This window comes from Nycticebus coucang, chromosome 2, assembly GCF_027406575.1.
Source record: "Nycticebus coucang isolate mNycCou1 chromosome 2, mNycCou1.pri, whole genome shotgun sequence".
NCBI classification, from domain to species: Eukaryota; Metazoa; Chordata; class Mammalia; order Primates; family Lorisidae; genus Nycticebus; species Nycticebus coucang.
The window spans coordinates 115,747,209-115,761,302 of record NC_069781.1 but is presented as its reverse complement, the minus strand read 5'-3'; the positions used below and the strand labels follow the sequence as shown (position 1 = coordinate 115,761,302).

Below are 14,094 nucleotides of genomic sequence, written 5' to 3'. Positions count from 1 at the left end.
GAGTTCCAGAGCATGCTGCCCAATAGGAGTCTCAGCCACGTGTGGCCAGTACAACTTAAATGCTCTGAAATGAAATACATTAAAAATTTTCAGTTCCTCAGTTGCAGTGGGCAAATTTCAAGTGGTCAAAAGCACACACACCTGGAGGCAACTGGATTGGACGGAGGGCAGCAGGAACTACAATCTTCCCATCATTGCAGGAAGTTCTATTGAGAACGGACAGGGTGGCTCAAGTCTATATAATCCTAGCACTCTGGGAGGCCAACACAGGAGTTCCAGACCAGCCTAATCAAGAGTGGGACCCCATCTCTACTAAAAACAGAAAAACTGGCTCAGCGCCTGTAGCACAGTGGTTATGGCGCCTGCCGCATACACTGAGACTGGCAGGTTGGAACCCAGCACCGGCCAGCTAAGCAACAGTGACAACAAAACAAAATAGCCAGGTGTTGTGGCAGGTGCCTATAGTCCCAGCTACTTGGGAGGCTGAGGCAAGAGAATCGCTTAAGCCTGAGAGTTTGAGGTTGCTGTGAGCGGTGATGCCCCAGCACTCTACCAAAGGCAACATAGACTCTGTCTCAAAATAAATAAATAAATAAATAAAAACAGAAAAACTAGCTGGGCGTTGTTGCAGGTGTCTGAAGTCCCAGCTACTCGGGAGCCTGAGGCAAGGGGATTGCTTGAGCCCAAGAGTTTGAGGTTGCTGTGAGGTTATGACGCCACAGTGCTCTACCCAGGGTGACAGTGAGACTCTGTCTCCAAAAAAAAAAAAAAGAAAGAAAGAAAGAAAGAAAGTTCTAGTAATACTTGGGGCCAGATCATTCTCTGGGGTGATGCTGTCCTGGGCACTGCAGGGTGCTAAGCCTCGTCCCTGGCCTTCACCCACTCCACGCCAGGAGCACCCCTACCCCAGCTGTGACAACCGCAAACATCCCAATGGTGGGGGCGACAAAGTGAAACTCTGTCTCTAAAAAAAAAAGACTGGCGGGGGTGGGGGTGGGGATTGAGGGCAGACTTTACTGCAATTAAGGACCACTTATTCTTGTCTAGACTTTGCTCTTTATGTACCTTCCCCCACCCCCCACCCCACCCCCACCCCCGGCAACTCCCCTGGGAACTCCATTTATCTTACAGAAGAGACTTTCTGGAAGGGTAGCAGGGAAACCCCCAACCTCCACTCCATACAAAGGAGGCAGGAGGTTGACCAGGTCCCCAGGCAGGGAACCCTGCCCTAGTACTCACGGCTTTCCCCCAGGGATGCTGGGCAGGGAGGAAGAGATGGACGACCCTCGAAGATGTGGGTGTGATTCAAATGCCATCTGTCAGAATGCCAGAGGGGGTATCACAAGGCGGTGACTCCATCCACCTCTGTGCTCTCCCATGTCTACTCACCATGTCCCTCTCTGTTTATCAGCCCCTTCCCAAGGAAGCAGAAATGTTCTCTCCTCTACTACAGATGGGAAAGCTGAAGTTTTTACTTGAGAGAATCCCAAAGTCTCTGTCCAGGGAATCCTAGAACCCCAGGGACAGAAGGTCCTAAAGAAATATCCTTCTCATGCTCACTTGATCTGGAACAGGGGTCTCCAAACTACAGCCTTCAGAACAAATCCATCAAACTGTCAATCTTTGTGCATAATCTCTTAGGGCCAGAGCATACTGCTTCTACTCATATAGCTTAATCATAGTTGCTTTTTCCACAGTCACAAGTGCTGATTTGTATTAAGCTTGTGGAGCTACTGAGACCCACAGATTATCTTCCTACACATACTTGCTGAGCCAATCCTCCCTTCTCTTTCTCCATTCCTTTGTCTCTCCTTATGGAGCTAGTTTCTCTTCCCAGCCCCCAATCCCTGGACCTTCTGATACCTCCTAGTCCCCCTCCCCCCCACTGGGGACTCACCATGGGGGAGCGTCCATACACCACAGAGCTGCTGACCTGGGGGGACAGGTGGAGGCTGACGTAGGAGCTAGGCACAGAGAGGTCCCCGTTGAGGGTGCTGTGGGAGCCTAGGTTGAAGGACGTGGTGAAGGGACTGGACAGAGTCAGGGGATTCCTCAGGGCTGAGCAAGAAGAGTCAAGGACAGGTCTTCAGACACCCAGGACTCAGATCCTGCTTCCCATTGCCTTGGGCTCTCCTTGGCTAGTGCTCTCATCCCACATTGGTCATGTTATGTGATACCTCCAGGCCTCTGTGTATATTGTTCCTCTGGCTGACATAACACCCTTTCTTTTAGTTGGTGAACTACAAATCCTTCAAAACCGAAGTGTCCAATCAACTTCTTAGAAACATCCTTGAGTCTCCCCATTGCCAACCTCCAGCATTGCCCATCTTGGGTTCGACCTTCTACCCTTACCCTGATTATACAGGACTGGGAGTTTTGAGGTCTGGGTCTCTTCCCCTGTCACTCATAAGGTTTCAAGGCCAAGGTTTTGGAACCCCAGAACTGGCACAGAACCTGGCCTTAAGAAAAGATAAGTATTGTCATTCCCAAGATTACTTATGGGGAAACTGAGACTTAAAGAGAGTTGGGTCACTCACCCAAGGTCACCAGCTGGTGAGTGGCTAACCTTGACCTGAAACTCAAACTGTCTGACTCCAAAACTTGTTTTTCCAGTGTACTAGGGGGACGGCGCCTGTGGCTCAGTCGGTAAGGCACCGGCCCCATATACCGAGGGTGACGGGTACAAACCCGACCCCGGCCAAACTGCAACCAAAAAATAGCCGGGCGTTGTGGTGGGTGCCTGTAGTCCCAGCTGCTCAGGAGGCTGAGGCAAGAGAATCGCTTAAGCCCAGGAGTTGGAGGTTGCTGTGAGCTGTGTGAGGCCATGGCACTCTACTGAGGACCATAAAGTGAGACCCTGTCTCTACAAAAAAAAAAAAAAAATCCAGTGTACTAGGCTGAAGCCCCCCAAATAAGTCACTTCCATTATCTGGTTCCCTAACTGTCCAGCTGAGACAATGAGTAAACTTGGACCAAAGTAAGGCAGCATCTAGCTTAGAGTCAAGAAAAGGGCCAATGGCCAGGTGCCACGGCTCATGCCTATAATCCTAGTGCTCTGGGAGGCTGAGGCAGGTGGACTGCTTGAGCTCAGGAGTTTGAGACCAGCCTGAGCATGAGAGAGGTTCCAAAATAGAAAAAACTAAATAGGCATGGTGGTGCATGTCTTGTAGTCCCAGCTACTCAGGAGACTGAAGCAAGAAGATCACTCAAGCTCAGGAGTTTGAGGTTGCTGTGAGCTATGACCCCATTCTATCCAGGGCAACAAAGTGAGACTCTGTCTCAAAAACTAAAAAAAAAAAAGGCTGGGCACAGTAGCACATGCCTGTAATCCTAGCATTCTGGGAGGCCAAGGTGGGTGAATAGCCTGAGCTCACAGGTAGAGACCAGCCTGAGCAAGAGCAACAACCCGCCTCTAAAAATAGCCAGGCGTATGGGCAGGCGCCTGTAGTCCCAGCTACTTGGGGAGACTGAGGCAAGAGAATCTCTTAGGCCCAAGAGTTTGAGGTTGATGGCTCGGCGCCTCTGGCTCAAGCAGCTAAGGCGCCAGCCACATACTCCTGAGCTGGCAGGTTCAAATCTAGCCCGGGCCTGCCAAACAACAATGACGGCTGCAACCAAAAAATAGCCAGGCGTTGTGGCGGGCTCCTGTAGTCCCAGCTACTTGGAAGGCGGAGGCAAGAGAATCGCTTGAGCCCAGGAGGTTTTTTTTTTTTTTTAATTAATTAATTAATTTTTTTTTTTTTTATTGTTGCATTTTGGCCAGGGCCAGGTTTCAACCTACCACCCTTGGTATATGGGACCAGTGCCCTACTCACTGAGCCACAGGCACTGCCCTTGAGCCCAGGAGTTTGAGGTTGCTGTGAGCTGTGATGCCACAGCCCTCTACCCAGGGCAATAGCTTGAGCCTCTGTTTCAAAAAAAAAAAAAAAAAAACGGGTGCCTGCCGTGAGGCCACGGCACTCTACCAAGGGCCATAAGGTGAGACTCTGTCTCTACAAAAAAAAAAAAAAAAGCTTTAAAAAAAAAAAAAGAGTTTGAGGTTGCTGTGAGCTGTGACACCATCGCACTCTGTTGAGGGCGACACAGTGAGACTATCTCAAAAAAAATTTGGCTCAGTGCCTGTAGCTCAGTGAGTAGGGCACCAGCCACATACACGGAGGCTGGCAGGTTCAAGCCTGGCCAGGGCCTGCTAAACAACAATGACAACTGCAATAAAAAAATAGGTGGACACTGTGGCGGGCACCTGTAGTCCCAGCTACTAGGGAGGCTGAGGCAAGAGAAGCACTTGAGGGTGGCGCCTGTGGCTCAGTCGGTAAGGCGCCAGCCCCATATACTGAAGGTGGTGGGTTCAAACCCAGCCCCGGCCAAACTGCAAACCAAAAAAAAAAAATAGCCAGGCGTTGTGGTGGGCGCCTGTAGTCCCAGCTACTCGGGAGGCTGAGGCAAGAGAATCGCTTAAGCCCAGGAGTTGGAGGTTGCTGTGAGCTGTGTGAGTCCATGGCACTCTACCAAGGGCCATAAAGTGAGACTCTGTCTCTACAAAAAAAAAAAAAAAAAGAGAAGCACTTGAGCCCAAGAGTTGGAGGTTGCTGTGAGCTATGACACCACAGTACTCTACCAAGGGTGACAAAGTGAGACTCTGTCTCAAGAAAAAAAAAAGTCAAAAAAAAAAAAAGAAAAAAAAAGTCTTGGCTCAGCACCTGTAGCACAGTGGTGACAGTGCCAGCCACATACACCAAGGCTGGCAGGTTCGAACCCGGCCCGAGCCAGCTAAACAATGACAACTGCAATCAAAAAATAGCTGGGCGTTGTGGTGGGCACCTGTAGTCCCAGCTCCTTGGGAGGCTGAGGCAAGAGAATCACTTAAGCCCAAGAGTTTGAGGTTGCTGTGAGCTATGATGCCATAGCACTCTACTGAGGGTGATAGCTCGAGACTCTGTCTCAAAAAAAAATAATAATAAAATAAAATAAATAAAAGAAAGGGGGAAAAAAAAGAAAGATAGGAAGAAAAGGGCCAAGATAATGAATACCAGGGCTGGAATTCAAACCTCCTGCCTCCCCAAATCCTACCTTTCTCTGGAAACTTCCAGAGATGAAGCCTACTATGACAAGCATGAGCAGGGAGGGTGCTTACCAATGCTGTCTGTGGAGGGCGTTGGCTTGGCAGTGAGCTGGCAGAGGTGACTGGCTGAGCTGGGCCCGGGTGTAGATGCATCCTGGGGCGGAGAGTCACAGGACTTGGAGGCAGGAGTGCTGGTGGGAAGGTCATTCTGCAGAGAAAAGGACAGGACTGAATACCACTAGACACCTGATGCCTGGTGGCTCAAGGATCTAGCCAGAAACTAGATGGGAGGGGCTGGGTACAGTGTCTCCTGTAATCTCAGCATTCGGGGAGGGCACAGCAGGAGGATCACTTGAAGCCAGGAGTTTGAGACCAACCTGGGGAATATCATGAGATTCCATTTCTAGAAAATATTTAAGAATTAGCCAGATGTGGTGATGCACACCTGTAGTCCCAGCTACCTAAGACTGAGGGATGAGGATTGCTCTAGTATAGGAGTTTGAGGTTGCTGTGAGCTATGATCAAGTCACTGACCTCCATCCTGGGCAACGGTGAAACCCTGTTTTTTGTGTGTTTTTTTTTTTTGTAGAGACAGAGTTTCACTTTATTGCCCTCGGTAGAGTGCCATGGCATCACACAGCTCACAGCAACCTCCAACTCCTGGGCTTAAGCGATTCTCTTGCCTCATCCTCCTGAGTAGCTGGGACTATAGGTGCCCGCCACAACGCCCAGCTATTTTTTTGTTGTTGTTGCAGTTCGGCCGGGGCCGGGTTTGAACCTGCCACCCTCGGTATATGGGGCCGGAGCCTTACTGACTGAGCCACAGGCGCCGCCCCGAAACCCTGTTTTTAAAAAAGAAAAGAAATACTGGCTGGGGAAGGGAACAGGTACACTTGAATGAGCTCATGGGAGGTGCCAGCAGGTGTGTAGTAGTAACTCTGCTACCACAGGTACCCTCACACCAGGGGGCGTGCCCCACAGCTGACTGCCTAAACAAGGAGGGCATGTGAGTGTCTACATATACTGGAATGCCTGGTGGGCACTTGAGCATGATGGACACACAGGGTGTGCCCACAGGGAGGGAGGTACACGGGTGCATGGATATGATAAGGTATAAATACAGGGTTAGGACTGTGGGTGTATGTGGGGTGTTGCATACCATGCAGGTGGTGAGGGTCCCCAGGGGACAGTGGTGTCCCCTGTGAGAAGTCAATAAAGTTAGAGCCTGTTGAGATCCTTGAAGGACAGTGAATGAGAAATCCTGGGATGGGCTCATGACATGGGAGACCTCAGAGTGGCACAATCCAGGGTGAAGGACAAGCACCTAGCACACAGTGCAATCATCCTAGTTCCCTGTGGGGTGAGGGCTGTCACCCACAGCTGTCCCTCCCCAAGGGGAGACTTCAGGAAAGGGGCAACCAGACCTCCACGTAGGAATATACTGTCATCTAGGCTTTAGGTCATTCCCTCCTCTGTCTTCCAAGAAACTTTGCTTCCTTTTCTTTTCTGTCTGGGTTTTCCATCACAAAATCACACAAATGGTAACAGCCCGGCACAGGCACCCTCAAGAGGAAGTGAGTAGGACAACCAGGGGGTCAGGGAGGACTCCGAGGCTTCTCCAGACAGAGCAATGCCCTCCCCCTTTAATATCTCCCTGCAGTGAGAGGAGGGCACTTAAGATGGACAGTGAGCCCCAATGTCAGGCAGTTGCCATGGCAACCTGCAGGCTCAGAGGCCTAGAAACTGACATGTTCTCCCCCCTTTTAATGCAGGGGAGGAGTCTGGGGGAAGATTTGGGGGAGGGAGGGAAGCCACAAACAGAGTTGAATTTCAAATGCACCCGGAGGTGCTTTCTAGATGGCCCCACACCTGGCATTAAACTACAGGGTGCAATGGGAAAGTTGTTCCTGTATAAATTATCTTCCCAACATCTCAGGTGGGGCCAGGTGAGTCTCTAAACACCTCTTAAAGGCTTTAAAACTTGCAGGCTTGGAGCCCAGCTCAGGTAGCTGCCCATTCTCTCTAGTGGGGCTTTTTCATTGTGCTTATTTCCACAGGATTTCCTATTTACTGCAAGAGATACTTGGTTGCCATGTAAGGTGGTGGTGAGTTGGCTTTTAATATTTATTTAGAATAATGATATTTCTTTAGGAAGTTGCTTTGTAATATTTATTTAAGCTCAACAAAGTGATTCAACCTAGGAAGCAAAAAAAGAAAGAAAAATTGGGCGGCGCCTGTGGCTCAGTGAGTAGGGCGCTGGCCCCATATACTGAGGGTGGCAGGTTCAAACCTGGCCCAGGCCAAACTGCAGCAACAACAACAACAACAAATAACCAGGCGTTGTGGCAGGTGCCTGTAGTCCCAGCCACTTGGAAGGCTGAGGCGGATGGCGCTGGCCCCATATGCCGAGGGTGGTGGGTTCAAACCTGGCCCCGGCCAAACTGCAACAAAAAATAGCTGGGCGTTGTGGCGGGTGCCTGTAGTCCCAGCTGCTCGGGAGACTGAGGCAGGCGAATCACGTAAGCCCAAGAGTTAGAGGTTGCTGTGAGCTGTGTGACGCCACGGCACTCTACCCGAGGGCGGTACAGTGAGACTCTGTCTCTACAAAAAAAAAAGGGCAGCGCCTGTGGCTCAAGGAGTAGGGCGCTGTTCCCACATGCCGGAGGTGGCGGGTTCAAACCCAGCACCGGCCAAAAACCACAAAAAAAAAAAGAAGGAAAGCTGAGGCAAGAGAATCACTTAAGCCCAGGAGCTGGAGGTTGCTGTAAGCTATGATGCCACAGCACTCTACTGAGGGCAGCAAAGTGAGACTCTGTCTCAAAAAAAAGAAAGAAAGAAAAAGAAAAATTAAGAAGACATGGTAGACACTAGCCTGATTCCTTACAGCCTTGTGTCTGTTGTGGTAGTCTCTTTCCAGGCTTCCTGAATGAATAAAGTGAGTTTCAAGGCCCTCCCTTGCTCCTTACCAGGACAAGCTCCTTGGCTCTGGGGGGTGGTGAGCCCAGGCTGGAGGCCAAGGATGCTGGACTGTCCACGAGGTCCCGACGGGTGGTAACACAGATGGGCACCTTTCCACAGGGGGTAGTGGCTGGGCTGGGGGGCTCTGAGGGTTGGTCCTGAGTTTAAGGAGGTGACATTGAGTGGAGATGAAGAGGGAAGAGGGGAAGAGCCCCTCTCAATCCTCTACCCAACTCCCACTCCAACCTCTAGTCAGGGCACTGATGACCAAACTTGGGAAGATTATGAAACTTCCCGGTGCCTTGGTTTACTCATCTATAAAATGGGTTTATTTTCCCCCCAGGGTAACAAAAGAGAGACTTTATTTAAGAAAAACAAAGAGAAAGTTTACAGCACTTCCAAAGAAAGTTGGAAGTGCTGTCCCTCTCATGAATGAGAAAAGGTGACAGACGCTTTAAAATGGATTTAATGGATCTATTAAATAGGATCTATTACATTTAATAGGATCTATTCCAAAAGCACACATACAGCAATGACTACCCGAGGGCTTGGTTTTGTCTTCCCCATTGAACAGATGGGGTAAAGTGAGGCCAGAGAAGGGGATGTCACACCCCTCGCCAAAGCACACAGTAAGCTAGGGCTTTCAGCCATGTCTGCCTGTTTCCTGTGTTCTCTGGGCCTAAGTTTTCCCACCTGTGCCATGGAGAGGAGTCTGGCCCAAGTGTCCCAAGACATGTCCCCACTCTTTCTGACCCCGTCACTACCATCCCACAGAGCGAGGACCAGGTTCCCCAATCCCTTTGGGACTCCCATTCCAGAAAACCCACCCCTCCTCCTCTGTGCCCACAGCTGCCTCCACAGTCCAAGAGGAGGCTGAACCCCTGGGCTTACCTCATCCACTACCAGGTTGTAGTCACTCTTATCTTCATCGCTTTCCTGGGGGTTGAGGGAGATGGGGAAAAGGCTCTCCTGCTCACATCCCTGCCCACACCCCCTAACAGCTGGCAAGCCAGTATAAGTAAATGGGGATTCTCAGACTCAGAAGAGAAGGCTGCACGTGCAAAGCAACCTACAGCATACCCACCTCGCCCACCTGTCTGCCCACCCCACATGCCATCCACCCACCCTTCCTTGGGCTGCAGGCCTTCAGTCTTGTCCTCTCCAGGTAGCCCCCCAACCTGGCCCCAGAAATTTTTCCTAAGACTTAGCCCCATATCTGCTCTGCATCCCATCGCCCTTGGGAGCAAGATCAAGCTCCAACTCCATTCACAGATGCAAAAAACACTATCATGGGCACGTGAGCAAGCAGGGAGGTTGGGGGAGAATGGGGACACTGACATGTTGAGACCTCTGGTTTGGCTAAAAACCAAGGGAAGAAAATGGGCAGCAGCATGGAAGCCAAATCCACCCTTCAAGTGGGTTCTCTTTGCCACTCCTGCTATGCCCCCTTCTTTAAATGAAAATCCTAGCACACTGGGAGGATGATGCAGCTTGAGGTCAGGAGTTCAAGACCAGCCTGACCCATTTGCTACTAAAAGTAGAAAACTTAGCTGGGTATTGTGGCACACCCCCGGAGTCCCAGCTACTCAGGAGGCTGAGGCAAGAAGGATCGTTTGAGCCCAGGAATTAGAGGTTGCTGGGAGCTATGATGATGCCAGGGCACCAGAGTGAGACTGTGTAAATAAATAAATAAAAATAAAGAAACTAGCCAGGCATTGTGGTGGGTGTCTGTAGACCCAGCCACTTGGGAGGCCGAGGTAAGAGGATCACTTGAGCACAGGAGTTTGAAGTTGCTGTGAGCTAGGCTGAGGCCAAGGCACTCTAGCCTGGGGCAACAGAGTGAGACCCTGTCTCAAACAAACAAAAAAATTAGTTGCCAACATTTACAAAACAAAATCTTATACAAAAAGGAAGATTTAAGGCTCCCCTCTGAGAAACAGCAGGAACAGCTAACATTGTGCCTGCCAGGCAGCTGGGACTAGGTTGTAGCTAGCCCTGTAGAGGGGAGGGGGTTCAGCCACTGCCCAGGCCCCTATCTTCAGCCTGGCCCCTAGGGTTCAGGCATTTCAGACTGAAGGTGTGCAGTGCTGTGACAATGAGAGGATGACCCAGCCCTGTAAGAGTAGGTTACAGAAGGCTTCCTGCAGCAGACTGCTTTTGTGCCTTGGTGGAGAAGCTGGTTTCTGAGAAGTGGGAGAAGCTAGGGGAAAAAACAGCTGGAACAAAAGCTAGAGGATGCTGTGTGGCCCAGAGGGTACATAGACTTAGAGCAATTCAAGAGTTAAGCCAGGCAGGCAGACAACAGTGGCTCAGGCCCTTTTGTCCAATACTCTGGGAGGCCAAGTTTGGAGGAGGGAGGACAGCTTGAGCTCAGGAGTTCAAGACCAGACTGAGCAAGATGGAGACCCCAGCTTTACTGAAAATAGAAAAATTAGCCCCAGGAGTTTGAGGTTGCTGTGAGCTAGGTTGACACCACCGCACTCGAGCCCTGGAGTCAGAGTAAATAGTTAAGCCGGGCACCACGGGATCTCTTCTGATTGGCCAGTATTCTGAGCAATGGGCAGCTCTGGAAGGCTCAGGAGTAAGAGTTATGGCAAGAACTGGGTTCTGGGAGACTCCAAGGGGTCAGACTAGGGGCTAGTCTAAGCCATGCATGTCCACCCCACCTGCCCCCCACTCACATAAGGTCCTGGCAGATCCTTTTCCTCTGCTCTCTGCTTCCCATTGCTACCGGGGCCATTTGATCGCTCTTCCTCCACCAGACTCTCAGGAGGTGATGATGACACACTCTGCAGAGAGATAGGAACTGGACTGGAGGAGGTATCAGCACTCTGGGCCCCTAGATTGTGTTGTGGTCCTGTTAAGACTGAGAGTCTCGGGTGGTGCCTGTGGCTCAAGGAGTAGGGCGCTGGTCCCATATGCCGGAGGTGGTGGGTTCAAACCCAGCCCCGGCCAAAAAAAAAAAAAAAAAAAAAAAAGACTGAGAGTCTCCCACATCTGTTATTAGGGTCTGTATCTCATGCTTCCCATCTGTGAAGTTGGACTTTCCAAGGGCAAAACTGGATGCTGAATTCTCAACCCCCCAGTAAATTCATAGGGGAGCAATGGTTAATCCCTTCACATAGATGGGAAAACTGAGACCCATGGAAAAACAGGGTAGCAAACCAGCCCACCAGATGCCAATGGCACAGCCCTGGGGGGCAAGAAACAGGGGGTTGTGGTGTGGGGCTGGCCCTGAGACACACCCCTGGGGTCAGCCCACCTGCATCATCTGCAGGCAGCTTTTCCGCTTCCCTAGGTTTCAGCCTCTCCACCTGTACAAGAAGACTCACAAGCAGGGATATCTCAAACACTCCAGTTGCAGAACCCCTTCAAGATCTAATGTTGAAGCCCGATTTACCAGACAAGTAAAGAAATTCAGCTTATGGAGCTCCCTGAATGCGTACAAGGACACACAAGGAATGGCAGTCACACACAGCACAGTGGGAGTCAGGAAATAAAGTGCACACAACCCCAAAAGGGAAGACCACTCAGCCATTTAAAAGGAAAGGGAGCAGGCTCAGCGCCTGTGGCTCAAGTAGCTAAGGCACCAGCCACATATACCAGAGCTGGCTGGTTTGAATCCAGTTCGGCCCGCCAAACAATAATGATGACTACAACCAAAACATAGCTGGGCGTTGTGGTGGGCACTTGTAGTCCCAGCTATTTGGGAGGCAGAGGCTGGAGAATCACTTGAGCCCAGGAGTTAGAGGTCGCTGTGAGCTGTGATGCCACAGCACTCTACCCAGGGCGACAGCTTGAGGCTCTGTCTCAAAAAAAAAAAAGAAAGAAAGGGAGGAGCAGTGCCCATAGCTCAGTGGGTAGGGTGCTAGCTACATACACCAAGGCTGGCAGGTTTGAACCCGGCCTGGGCCAGCTAAAACAACAATGATAACTATGATAAAAAAAATAGCCAAGTATTGTGGCAGGGGCCTATAGTCCCAGCTACTTGGGAGGCTGAGGGAAGAGAATCACTTAAGCCCAAGAGTTTGAGGTTGCTATGAGTTGTGACGCCATGGCACTCTACTGAGGGTGACATAGTAAGACTCTGCCTCAAAAAAAAAAGAGGGCAGCTCCTGTGGCTCAAGGAGGAGGGTGCCAGCCCCATATACTGGAGGTGGCGGGTTCAAACACGGCCCTGGCCAAAAACTGCAAAAAAAAAGAAAGGGAAAGGTGGGGTGTGGTAGCTCATGCCTGTAGTCCTACTGCTCTGGGAGGCCAGGGCAGTTGAATTGCTTGAGCTCAGGAGTTCTAGACCAGCTGGAACAAGAGTGAGACCCCGTCTCTAATAAAAATAGAAAAAGTAGCCAGATGTCCTGGCAGGCACCTACAGTCTTAGCTTCTGAGGAGCCTGAGGCAGGAGGATCACTTGAGCCCACTTGCTGTGAGCTATAATGCATGGCACTCTACCCAGGTGACAGAGTGAGACTCTTTCTCAAATAAATTAATTAAATGAAAAGAAAATAAAAGGGAGGAGGGCAGTCCCTGTGGCTCAGTCAGTAAGGCGCCAGCCCCATATACCAAGGGTGGCAGGTTCAAACCCGGCCCCGGCCAAACCGCAACCAAAAAATAGCCGGCGTTGTGGCGGGCGCCTGTAGTCCCAGCTACTTGGGAGGCTGAGGCAAGAGAATCGCCTAAGCCCAGGAGTCGGAGGTTGCTGTGAGCTGTGATGCCACAGCACTCTACTGAGGGTGATAAAGTGAGACCTGTCTCTACAAAAAAAAAAAAAAAGTGGGGGGGTAGAAGAGCTGAGACACATGGAAAGATGGCCACAATATATTACCAAACTGAAAAAAAAAAAAAACAAGCTGCAGGCGGAACCTGTGGCTCAAAGGAGTAGGGTGCTGGCCCTATATGCCGGAGGTGGTGGGTTCAAGCCTGGCCCTGGCCAAAAACTGCAAAAAAAAAAAGCTGCAAAACCATATATAGGAAAGCAGTCTGCCAGAGCTCAAGTCTCAGCTTGGTTTCTCATTGTGTTTCCTTAGGCAAGTCACTAAACTCTCTGCCTCAGTGAAATGGGAATAACAATAGTATCTACCTCCTGGGATTGTTGTGAAGACAAGAAAGTGACAACTGTGGGAAAAGCACTTAGTGGAGTGCCTGGCACAGAGTGAGTGCCAACCCTCAGCTCTGAAGAAACACATCATGCACGCCCAGGTTTCTTGCTACTACTGACTAAGGCTGGGTTGTTCTCTGGGGTGGGACTGTCCTGGGCACTGTAGTGTGTTGAGTGGCATGCCTGAGCTCTACTCACTAGATGCCAGGTGCACACACGCAACCCTAAGTCATGAAAACAAAAATGTCCTCAGACATTGTCAAATGTCCCTTGGCTGGAGGGCAGAATGGCACATTTGAGAACCACCATTTCCTCTCACACCCTTGGCCTTCCAGGGACCCTGCTCTCCCAGGGGGTTCCCTACAGATAATTCTGCCTGCATGTACGTATGTTGCACAGGAGGAAGAGATGTTCCAAATTGACAATAGGGGTCATTCTAGGAGAGATTAGGTTTGCAGGGCGTGTGGGAGGCAAGTGTCAGTGCTGGAGGCAAGGAAAGCCATAGTCCTTATAGTAAGTTGAATAGGGTCCCCCCAATTTCATGTACATCAGGAACTTCAGAAGACTTTATTTTGTTTATTTCTAGAGTGCCGTGGCATTACAGCTCACAGCAACCTCAAACTTTTGGGCTCAAGCAATTCTACTGTCTCAGCCTCCAGAGTGGCTGGGACTACAGGTGCCCACCACAACGCCCCGGCTATTTTTTTTTTTTTTTGAGACAGAGCCTCACACTGTCACCCTGGGTAGAGTGCAGTAGCATCACAGCTCACAGCAACCTCCAGCTCCTGGCCTCAAGCGATTCTCCCGCCTCCACCTCCCAAGTAGCTGGGACTACAGGTGCCTGCCACGATGCCCAGCTATTTTTTGGTTGCAGCCGTCATTGTTGTTTGGCAGGCCCAGGCTGGATTCGAACCCACCAGCTCAGGTGTATGTGGTTGGCACCTCAGCCGCTTGAGCCACAGGCGCCAAGCTGGAGCTA

General features: G+C 50.7%; 1 protein-coding gene across 5 annotated transcripts in view; it reads right to left on the bottom strand.

Annotated features, from left to right (window-relative positions):
* The window catches only part of TLE2 (TLE family member 2, transcriptional corepressor), a 36,258-nt gene that overhangs the window by 8,013 nt on the left and 14,151 nt on the right, over positions 1-14,094 (bottom strand). For 2 of the 5 annotated variants that reach the window (XM_053580547.1, XM_053580555.1), the window contains exons 10-15: positions 10,702-10,809; positions 8,912-8,956; positions 8,029-8,178; positions 5,135-5,270; positions 1,898-2,058; positions 1,240-1,316 (exon numbers count right to left, since the gene is read on the bottom strand). In XM_053580547.1, the coding sequence (XP_053436522.1) occupies positions 1,240-1,316; positions 1,898-2,058; positions 5,135-5,270; positions 8,029-8,178; positions 8,912-8,956; positions 10,702-10,809 (677 nt within the window). Of the gene's footprint in view, positions 1-1,239; positions 1,317-1,897; positions 2,059-5,134; positions 5,271-8,028; positions 8,179-8,911; positions 8,957-10,701; positions 10,810-11,282; positions 13,858-14,094 lie in introns of those variants that run through there. The other 3 variants (XM_053580577.1, XM_053580563.1, XM_053580570.1) reach the window with 3 other exon arrangements.